The sequence below is a fragment of the Scylla paramamosain genome, chromosome 10 (genome assembly GCF_035594125.1).
Source record: "Scylla paramamosain isolate STU-SP2022 chromosome 10, ASM3559412v1, whole genome shotgun sequence".
Lineage (NCBI taxonomy): Eukaryota > Metazoa > Arthropoda > Malacostraca > Decapoda > Portunidae > Scylla > Scylla paramamosain.
Genome location: NC_087160.1, coordinates 150,001 through 161,710, shown reverse-complemented (window position 1 = coordinate 161,710; position 11,710 = coordinate 150,001). Strand labels below are relative to the sequence as shown.

Below are 11,710 nucleotides of genomic sequence, written 5' to 3'. Positions count from 1 at the left end.
GGCGTGTGCGTGTAGGAGAAGGACTTGACCTGGTCGGCGGGCGGCGGTGAGCGGCAAGTGAGCATCCATCACCTTAACCAGGATTCGAACACATAACTTATCGTATTGCATTTGGACTCGCTGACTGGGGCAGCGGCAGCTTGCGTGCTGGTCGCGGCGGGCGCGCCAGACAGCGGTTCTCTTGTGTAGAATTATCCACATAATTCTTTTTATCATTATGAATGAAGTGGTAATCAGACAGTATGTAGGAAGGGATCGTGCTTCAAGATGCAGGCGATGAGTAGTAGGCAGTATGCACAGGCAGAGGTTTGCATGCGTGGAGGGCTGAGAGGCTGAGAGCGATACCATGCTGTCATCTACACTGCAATTATCAACCAGCTCCTCATATGAAACCAATTGATAATTTTCTCATCGTAGACAACAGTGAGGCTATAATAGTGGGATGGAGCAGAACAGTCACCACCAGCCAGCATGTAAGGCAGAGGCGTAGAGCGGAGAGAATCACGGCGGCCCGCGGCGCACTGGGCAGCTGCTTGGCTTGGCTGGAGGCTGCCTCGGCCTCCCCCCGCCGGCCGCTCCGCGCTCAGTTTAGAGAGAGCAACTGAATATAATTTTATCATCCTGGGAAGGCAGTGAGTGGGTGTAATCCATAGGTTTATCAGTTACTAAGAATGAAATAACTGGAAATACTTCAAGAGACGGTTAGAAGTGTAGCTGCCGTGAACGTGTTAATGTCGCTCCACGCTGTCATCACGTGCACCGGACGCTGCAGTGGTGTTGTTCAGGTGGCAAGACGTGGCCACCATTGCATTACCCATGTGCAATCACTAATCCACAGCGTATCTTGCATATTTACCCTGCAAAGTCACGAAATGCTCTGAATGTGACAATTTCCAGCATTCTGAACGAGATTTGCGTAATATTTCACTTCATTTCACGATCATTTCGCTGCTCAAACACAATGAATATTTAGAAATTATCAATGCCCAAATATTTATCCAGATTTTGTCAAAGTTCCTCGACACACGGAAGAGATATTGGCAAAATTTATTTCCGCAAAGCGAAGTCCCCCCTAAAAACTGGAAGGGGTGGGTTGGGTCCCTTTGGGTTTGGTGGGGAGGGGGGTAAATGAGGAGATGGGGAGGAGTCGGAGGACGGGGAGGTGATGGGGAGGTGATTTGGGGGGGTAAAACCGTTAAATGCATTACATCACGAGAAATATATCTTTTTGTATAGATTTCTTAGCAATAAAAGTATTTCTATCTTTGTGTTGCCAAAGTATTGTGCAACGATTAAATGTGTATCTAATTATATCTACCAGTCTGTGGAAAACCTTGTTTCTGGTTATAAATTGTAAATGTTGTAGTATTAGCGACGATATCAAGGCATGCACTGTGTTGCGTTAGGTTTGGACCGTTTGCATCTTGTTTAGTTTACCAATATACAAAACAAATGGAGTCAATGTTTGCAAAAGTTTTGCAATACAGAAACAGAATAAATCAACAGAAAAATACAGGTTTGCCTAAGATATCTATTCAAAGCTACATTGTCTATCAGTGGCCTCTGAACCTAAATTTTGAACGAAAAACAAGGATTTTGCTGATTTTCGTAATATTTTAACACAGTTTGGTGTGTTTATATAAAAGACAAATAATATCTCACCGCGGTACATCAAGTCTACTGCCTCAAACGAATACATCTTGTTTATTGCATTATTGTGCATGTAACTAGATCAAAATCTCAAGAAAACAAACATCATATACTAATTTATTTGTACCAAAACATTTACATTGAACGATGAAATAAGAAAACATACTGGTACGAAAACATTCACTTAGAGCTGAGAGAAAACATGTGACGTCAAGAACAATAGATGACAGAATGCACAGTATAAGAGGATCCAAGTATTTATAGAGCACTCTTATAAAATATCTGAAACTTTTTACTATAAATTGAAACTCCTTATTTTGGCTGTTTACTAAAGATATCTCTATTTCATCATTATTTCCTGGACAATAGCATATTTTGTCTTTGGAAATTTAAATGTTGAATAGGAGAAAAGAATGGTCTAGCAGTAATATAAGAGGATCAAAGAGAGCACCCCACGAGATACCACGAAGGTCACAAGTTTATGAGCATACCACAGAGGGTTTTCACAGAGGGTGCGAGGAAATAGATGAAAAATTAAAGTAATATTTATTTTTGCACGCGTATGCTATCTATTGTGACGAGAGAGAGGAAAAAATATCAGGGAAATATATAATAAACAAATAAACGAATAAATAAATAAATATACAAATAAGCTTAATTGAATAAATATTATAAATTCAATTACGAAAAACAATCCATTATGATAATCGAGATATGACAAAATGTATATTTCCAGAAACAAGATTATGAAAAACTATGGAATTTCACAGCAATACTTAGAGATAACGATATCTAAAGATTATACATGGAGAGATACTGAAGATACAAACTTAATATAACCTACACACCAAGAAATTATGGCTACCAATTAGATATATTAGGTAAAATAGAGGTACTGAGAGACAAGTCCAGGGTGACAAAAAGAGATGGAGGGATTTAAACTATGGAGGAATATTGAGATAGTGGGAAATATAATTATGACGATACAGACAGAGAGAGAGAGGGAGAGAGAGAGAGAGAGAGAGAGAGAGAGAGAGAGAGAGAGAGAGAGAGAGAGAGAGAGAGACCCATTCATTCTTCACCTGTCAACATCTGGGGAGGGGACCATAAATGTCCCCAGGTCTGTCTGCCTTTCTGTCGACGACCCTAAGTGTCTTGACACCCCCTCAACTTTTTCTTCATTAACTTGTGCAACATTCGCGGTCTAAGATCTAATTTTCAATCTGTACAACACCACCTCTCCTCTTCTAAACCTCATCTTCTTTTCCTCACATAAACTCGGGTGTCTGAGGCAACTGACAGTAGCTACTGTTTTTGTTTTGTAATGCAGTTTAGTACAGAGCAGAAATTCGTGTTACCAAATGGTCCAGCGTCTTATTTTAACTTTTATAAATTTCTAGAGATCTATTTAGGTTTTCAGAGGTATTTTCGTGACTCTAAGAAAAAAAAGAATCCAGCTCTACGTGTTTCTTATGTAATTCAACTTATTACACAACAGGAATCCGTGTTATCATATCTTCCCGCGTCTTATCTGAACTTTTATCATGTTCTGGTCTGTTATTTAGGTTTTCAAAGGCATTTTCATGACTAGCACAAAAATCCATCTATTCTTGTTTGTTCTGTAATTTTTATATAACAGAAGAGAAACTCGTATCCTCAAACGATCTGGCGTCTTATCTTTCTTAATTTTTATCAGGTTCTAGTAGAAATTATGTACGTTTTTATGTTTCTGGGTAAAAAAGAAAACATCTATCTTCCCTGTTTATTCTGTAATTCATTTAACTACAGCAGAACAAGAACAACATGCTAAAACATTCCGGTTGCGTTGCGAGAAGTTTTGTGGAGCAGAGTTGTGAAATATTGTCTGTTGCTGAATTACTGACGTGTCCTTAAGCTTCACCTGTATTGTAATAGCACGTGTTTCTTGATTTCTGGCCTGGTGTTCTAGAGTGTATGGTGTCATATATAGGGAGCAGTGAGAAAGGACCTTCACTCCTCTCCCTGTGTCTTATATAGGGAACAGTGAGAAAGGACCTTCACTCCTCTCCCTGTGGTTCAGTGGATGATGTCTCTTCTTATTTTTTTTCTTCTCCCTCGTCACTCGGTCAAGGAAACAGAGTCGCCCCCTTTAAAAGATAAAACCCCTCTGTAACCTGGCTTTGGTCTGTATGACATCAAAGCGCTCCACTCCCTCCCTTATCCACTCTTTAAATTCCCTTATACTCTTTACCCAATCTTAATAACCCTAGGAACACTTCAGCAATATAATATCTTAAGAGTCTTCTGTGGAATCAACTCAGACAGGTTTGAATTACTTGAATCGCGTTAACACACCTTCTCCTCACACTCCGTCTCTTAAACGTCCTTTAAATTCCCCTATACTCTTTACCCAAGCTTATTAACCCCACAGATAATTTCTTACTACAATATCTTAAGTCTAATACGTAATCATATCAGAGGCTGGAATTGTTTGAATTTCGCGCGAAAACATCCGCTCCTCACACCATCTAAATTGTGTTATACTCCTTATCCAAGCCTACTAACCCTAGGAACACTTCAGAACTACAATATCTTAATAGTATAGTGCGGAATCATGCCTTTACACGCTTCAGTTACGCTCTAATAAACTCCTTTCAATAGTGAGAAAATATGAGCTGTCAAGTGAATGGCATCCACCATCACCATGACAACGGGTCGTGAATAGCCAATCCCAGCTCGCCATTTCATCCGGGACCTCAAGATGACCACACTGATACAATATAGTTTAATTTCCAGCTAAGATGAGAGTTAACCGAGACATATATGGTGGATAAAAAGCTCTTAAAAATATGGGTGTTCCGAGGAAAGTATACCACTAGGGAATGTGGGTTACATTAGTAATGGAGGAATATTTTGACAGCAGACGAAACTAAAGGTACAGTTACTAGTTAGTGTTTTTGTGTGTTTGTTTATGTGTGTGTCGTGGAGGAGTGATCTGTGCCTGTCCATGTGGCTGTATGATGAACCAGGCGTGAGTATTCAGCATTTCACCAAACACACTCACGCAGAGACTGCCCCTTTAAACATTCGTCCCTTTAAACCGTACCCAAATAAACGCTTTCGATTCGCGTAGGCAGACCAGGCTACCTCTCTCTGACCGGGCCATGTGACGTATTTTTAGTCATATGCTCCTAGTGAGAGTAACCCGCCGGCTAGGGAGGCTGGGAGTGTTAACTGGTTATTTAACAGAGTAGAAGATGAGAGAGAGACTGGGATGTGTGATGGATGAGTGACAGGGAGAAGAAGGGTGTAATCTGTTTGACGTAAGGGTGACAGGCTGTGTGCGTCCGTGTGTACATGTATGTGGGTGGGTGTGGGTGACTGGGTGTGTGTGGTGGGTCAGTGTCCGTATGTATGTGTGTATTACCATTGTGAGACCCGCTCTGTGTATGTGTGTGTGTGTGTGTGTGTGTGTAGGGAGGGAGAGACACGTGAGTAAAGAAGGGAGGATGGGGGTCAGGAAAGAGGAGGAGGAGGAAGAGGGCTGACTGGGTGAACCTCTTAAAGATAGTATTCAGAAATTACGTGTTTTCTTGGCTTCGCTGAGTCACTGTGTTAGGGAAGAGGAAGAGGAGGAGGAGGAGGAGGAGGATATAGAAGTGATATAAGCATAGGAAGGTTTTAAGTTAGTATTAAGTTAGTATTAGTATTAGTTAGTATTTTAAGTTAGTAGGTTAGGCTATGTAAGTTGAAGTGTATTAGATTGTAAGGCTAAGTAAGGTTAGGTTAGGTTAAGATAGTGTGTTAGGTTAGGTAAGTTAAGGATAGGTTAGACTAGCATAGTTTAGGTTATATTAGATGAATTTACATTAACTTGCATAGGTTAGATTAGATTAGATTAAAGTAAGATTTGGATGACATAGGTTACGTTAGATCATGCTAAGTTATAGCAGATTAATTAGGTTAGTTAAGGTAATTGAGTTAGCAAAGGTTGCATTAGGTTAAACTAGCATAAGTGAAGAAATTAAGTTAGATTAGGTGAGGAATTATTAGGTTAGATGAGAGGAGGTGAGGTTAGGTTAGGTGAGGTTTGGTTAGATTATGTTAGGTGAGGTTAGGTTAGGTTAGGTGAGGTGAGGTTTGGTTAAATTAGGTGAGGTGAGGTTTGGTTAGGTTAGGTGAGGTGAGGTTTGGTTAGATTACGTTAGTTGAGGTTAGGTTAGTTTAGGTGAGGTGAGATTAAGTTAGGTTACAGTGAGGCGTCTTGAAGTCATGAGAGACATTGGCAGGGGCGGAGGTGGTACCTTGCCAACTCCACCTGAGAGAGAGAGAGAGAGAGAGAGAGAGAGAGAGAGAGCAGAGGGGGGTCAGACTACTGTTTCATTTAAGGAGTCTTTAAAATTAGCTTCCCTATGTTAATGTGTTAGTTTTCATATTTATTGAGAGAGAGAGAGAGAGAGAGAGAGAGAGAGAGAGAGAGAGAGAGAGAGAGAGAGAGAGAGAGAGAGGCAATATGGTGTAAATAAAGGGACTAAAAATGTACTTCAAATGGCTTGATTCTCTCTCTCTCTCTCTCTCTCTCTCTCTCTCTCTCTCTCTCTCTCTCTCTCTCTCTCTCTCTCTCTCAATAAATATGAAAACTAACACCTTAACATAGGGAAGCCAATCTTCATCCTCATTTACTCCCGACCCCAACCATTGCTAATATAGACATCACTTTCATCCAGTTAGAAAATAAATCTTGTAAAATAACATTAGGTCTCGTCTATCATCCTCTAGTCCAGTCACCTGTTACGGACAAAAAAACTTTATGACCTTATTGCGGACATTTGTTGCGTTAATAATTGCATAATTATGGGGGATTTTAATTATCCAGTCACTCTCAAGACATCTTTATTCGTTCTACAGCCACATCCAGTCTTAGAACTGGGAAGAAATTGCAAAATGTATTCTTTTTCAATGCCAACTCTACGTCTTGTAGATGGTTATAAAGGAGACTGCATGCATTGCTTCTGATGCTTCTAATTGTTTTGTTTCACAGTGAAAGGCTTTAAGTGTAGTTGGAAAATGTCATAGGAAAAAATTGTAGTTAATATTGGATGCAAAATATCAAAGTAAGATTAGCTAAAGAATTTTTAACGTTGGGAATAGTAATCCATTTATATATATATATATATATATATATATATATATATATATATATATATATATATATATATATATATATATATATATATATATATATATATATATATATATATATATATATATATATATATATATATATATATATATATATATATATATATATATATATATATATATATATATATATATATATATATCGTATATATATATATATATATATATATATATATATATATATATATATATATATATATATATATATATATATATATATATATGGGAGTATATTTTTTGTAACAGTGTGAATGATAAGATTCCATTTTTCAGTGTTGCCACGGTGACGGTGGTGGTGGGCATGATACAGATGCGGGAGGTGGAGTTTGTGCCCGATAGAGACATGCAGCTGGACAAATTGTGTTGGTCATTGGTCAGACTGGAGTTTACATGTGTACCTCCTTCACCATCATTGGTGGACACTTCACCATGAGTGTTAGTGAAATGTGCTCTCTTTCTTACTTTATTTGTATATCAGAAAAATTTAAGGCCAGTTAGTTGTCTAGACTATAAGTTTTAAAATGAAAAAATAAATCTACATATTTTTTTAAAAGCAAACAGTTAAGGCATTGTAAAGTAAAAGTCAAAATATATTTTGGTTATTATTTTTTTTTTGCAATCAATTACTTTCATGTATAATGAAATAAATACATTTATCAAACTTAATATCATATTTAATAACAGCTAGAGGTACCAATTTGCAGATGTCTATGGAAAATTTGTATGATAATCTTGTGGCCAACAAAAAAGGATACAATGAATGATGACTTATTATTGTAAGAAATCTTTCAGAGTTGTTGTTGTGTACTTCCACATTCCATGGAGACAGGTTTTTCCTTCACTTTTCAGCATTTAAAAATGTGATAATTTCAACAGGATGCTTGAGCTGTCACGGTGCTGCTGCTGCTGTCTGCCATCATCACCCTGACACAGACCACCCTGCAGACCACCTTCATCCTGGGTGCCACACGTCACTGCTGCTACAACTCAGAGCAACTGGAGCGCAAGCCAGGAAGGGAGATGGTAACTCCTCACTTAATTTGTTGTTTATTTGAGGGCCTAATGACAGACACATAATGGAATGAGTATTTGTGAATGTTTGTTTATATCTAGATACAGCATTCACATATCTTTTAAGTGCCACCTTCCAAAAACAATGTCAGCCAGAAAAATAACTGATGAATCTAATTACATTTCAAGTCAAAAAGTTTTCCTTTAACCACTTTGCCCCAGATGCTTAAAAACATGCGTTGCTCACATACATGGTGTCACGTAGGCTCGTGAGTGGTAACTTATCTAATTTCTAATAATTTCTAATATAATTTCTGTGTGTGTGTGTGTGTGTGTGTGTGTGTGTGTGTGTGTGTGTGTGTTTTATGTATGAGTGACACTGGCCAAGGGCAACAAAAATCCAATAAAAAAATATGCCCACTGAAATGGCAGTCCCATAAAAGGGTCAAAGCAGTGGTCAAAAGTTGATGAATAAGTGTCTTGAAACCTCCCTCTTGAAGGAATTCAAGTCATAGGAAGGTGGAAATACAGAAGCAGGCAGGGAGTTCCAGAGTTTACCAGAGAATGGGATGAATGATTGAGAATACTTGTTAACTCTTGCATTAGAGAAGTGGACAGAATAGGGGTGAGAGAAAGAAGAAAATCTTGTGCAGCGAGGCCGTGGAAGGAGGGGAGGCATGCAGTTAGCAAGATCAGAAGAGCAGTTAGCATGAAAATAGCGGTAGAAGACAGCTAGAGATGCAACATTGCGCCGGTGAGAGAGAGGCTGAAGACAGTCAGTTATGTTTGTGTGTGTGTGTGTGTGTGTGTGTGTGTTTGTGTGTGTGTGTGTGTGTGTGTGTGTGTGTGTGTGTGTGTGTGTGTGTGTGCGCTGATGCAGCTGAGAAGGTTGCCTTATGATAATTATTGACAAATGAAGGTAATAGATGCGCATGTCATTACTACTTTTATAAGTGTGTGTGTATGTGTGTGTGTGTTATGTACACACACACACACACACACACAAAGAGAAGTAATAGACACGCATCCTTTACCTTCATTCATCAATAATTGTCATAAGACGACCTTCCAAGCTGCATCATTACACACACACACACACACACTTACACACCACGTAGTGTAGTGGTTAGCACGCTCGGCTCACAACCAAGAAGGCCCAGGTTCGAATCCCGGGCACGGTGAGGCAGATGGACAAGCCTCTTAATGTGTAGCCCCAGTTCACCTAGCTGCAACGAGGTACAGGAGGTAACCCGAGGTGATGTGACTTCGCTGCCCCAGTGTGTGGTGTGTCATTGGCCTCAGTCCTACCCAAAGATCAGTCACCATGAGCTCTGAGCTCTTACACACACACACACACACACACACACACACACACACACACACACACACACACACACACACACACACACACACACACACACAGAGAGAGAGAGAGAGAGAGAGAGAGAGAGAGAGAGAGAGAGAGAGCAAAATGGCAATGAATGAAACAGGGAGGAGGGGGAACTGTGTGTGAATGAAAACATCATCTACGTGAAACATTTGATTGATTATAAAGCACATGTGCATCATATATAGTCATGAATGTGGAGGAACAGCGGAGTGAGTGATCAACCACAGAAAGGAGGAGAGAGTTGGACATGCGGAGAGAATGGAAGGGGAACAATTTGAGAAGATAAGCATGCAAATATATAAATGTAAGGTGGAATAACAGTGTTTGGTGGGAAGATGAAAGAGAGATGTCTGTTTATGAAGCAAAATGGTTGTGCAAGAGAGGAATGATTGGAAAACCATTCCCACCAAAGCCAACAGACCTTACACCATATTTTTACAAACCACAGCATCTCTATTCATCCATTCTGTGTGTCTTCTCTTCTCTCTCTCTCTCCACTCTTAATGCTGTTGTGGGTCTCTGGGCTGGAGTACATCAGAGAAAGATTGACACAGACTTATATATGAGAGGATGTTGTCTGTAACTATGCTATGGGGACATTGCAAGTTTGTGGGCTGTAGTCAATGAATAAGTGTGTCCTCTATAGCATACTTAAAAACCACACTCTCACATGGAAATCAATCTCTCTCTCTCTCTCTCTCTCTCTCTCTCTCTCTCTCTCTCTCTCTCTCTCTCTCTCTCTCTCTCTCTCTCTCTCTCTCTCTCTCTCTCTCTCTCTCTCTCTCTCTCTCTCTCTCTCTCTCTCTCTCTCTCTCTCTCTCTCTCTCTCTCTCTCTCTCTCTCTCTCTCTCTCTCTCTCTCTCTCAATAAATATGAAAACTAACACATTAGCATAGGGAAGGTAATCTTGGTCCTCATTTACAGCCAACCCCAACCATTGCTAATATAGACGTCACTTTCATCCAGGTAGAAAATAAATCTTGTAAAATAACATTAGGTCTCGTCTATCATCCTCTAGTCCAGTCACCTGCTACGGACAAAAAAACTTTATGACCTCATTGCAGACATTTGTTGCGTTAATAATTGCATAATTATGGGGGATTTTAATTATCCAGTCACTCTCAAGACATCTTTATTTGTTCTACAGCCACATCCAGTGTTAGAACTGGGAAGAAATTGCAAAATGCCAACTTTACATCTTGTAGATGGTTATAAAGGAGCATGCATTGCTTCTGATGCTGCTAATTGTTTTGTTTCACAGTGAAAGGCTTTAAATGTAGTTGGAAAATATCATAGGAAAAAATTGTAGTTAATATTGGATGCAAAATATCAAAGTAAGATTAGCTAAAGAATTTTTAATGTTGGGAATAGTAATCCATATATATATATATATATATATATATATATATATATATATATATATATATATATATATATATATATATATATATATATATATATATATATATATATATATATATATGTATATATATATGGGAGTACATTTTTTGTAACGGTGTGAATGATAAGATTCCACTTTTCAGTGTTGCCACAGTGACGGTGGTGGTGGGCATGACACAGATGCGGGAGGTGGAGTTTGTGCCCGATGGAGACATGCAGCTGGACAAATTGTGTTGGTCATTGGTCAGACTGGAGTTTACATGTGTACCTCCTTCACCATCATTGGTGGACACTTCACCTTGAGTGTTAGTGAAATGTGCTCTCTTTCTTACTTTATTTGTATATCAGAAAAATTTAAGACCAGTTAGTTGTCTAGACTATAAGTTTTAAAATGAGAAAATAAATCTACATAATTTTTTAAAAGCAAACAGTTAAGGCATTGTAAAGTAAAAGTCAAAATATATTTTGGTTATTATTTTTTTTTTGCAATCAACAACTTTCATGTAAAATGAAATAAATACATTCATCAAACTTAATATCATATTTAATAACAGCTAGAGATACCAATTTGCAGATGTCTGGAAAATTTGTATGATAATCTTGTGGCCAACAAGAAAGGATACAATGAATGATGACTTATTATTGCAAGAAATCTTTGAGAGTTGTTGTTGTGTACTTCCACATTCCATGGAGACAGGTTTTTCCTTCACTTTTCACCATTTAAAAAGTGATAATTTCAACAGGATGCTTGAGCTGTCATGGTGCTGCTGCTGTTGTCTGCCATCATCCCCCTGACACAGACCACCCTGCAGACCACCTTCATCCTGGGTGCCACACGTCACTGCTGCTACAACTCAGAGCAACTGGAGCGCAAACCAGGAAGGGAAATGGTAACTTCTCACTTAATTTGTTGTTTATTTCAGGGCCTAATGACAGACACATAATGGAATGAGTATTTGTGAATGTTTGTTTATATCTAGATACAGCATTCACATATCTTTTAAGTGCCACCTTCCAAAAGCAATGTCAGCCAGAAAAGATAACCGATGAATCTAATTACATTTCAAGTCAAAAAGT

The 11,710-nt window shown here is 38.7% G+C and overlaps 1 protein-coding gene across 2 annotated transcripts in view; it reads left to right on the top strand.

The window, feature by feature from the left end:
• Window positions 1-4,414: 4,414 nt before the first annotated feature.
• The window catches only part of LOC135104025 (proton channel OtopLc-like), a 12,208-nt gene continuing 4,912 nt past the window's right edge, over window positions 4,415-11,710 (top strand). Inside the window, exons 1-5 of one of the 2 annotated variants that reach the window (XM_064010890.1) lie at window positions 4,415-4,564; window positions 7,105-7,266; window positions 7,708-7,854; window positions 10,777-10,938; window positions 11,377-11,523. In XM_064010890.1, the coding sequence (XP_063866960.1) occupies window positions 11,392-11,523 (132 nt within the window). In that variant the 5' untranslated portion in view covers window positions 4,415-4,564; window positions 7,105-7,266; window positions 7,708-7,854; window positions 10,777-10,938; window positions 11,377-11,391. The other variant, XM_064010889.1, reaches the window with a different exon arrangement.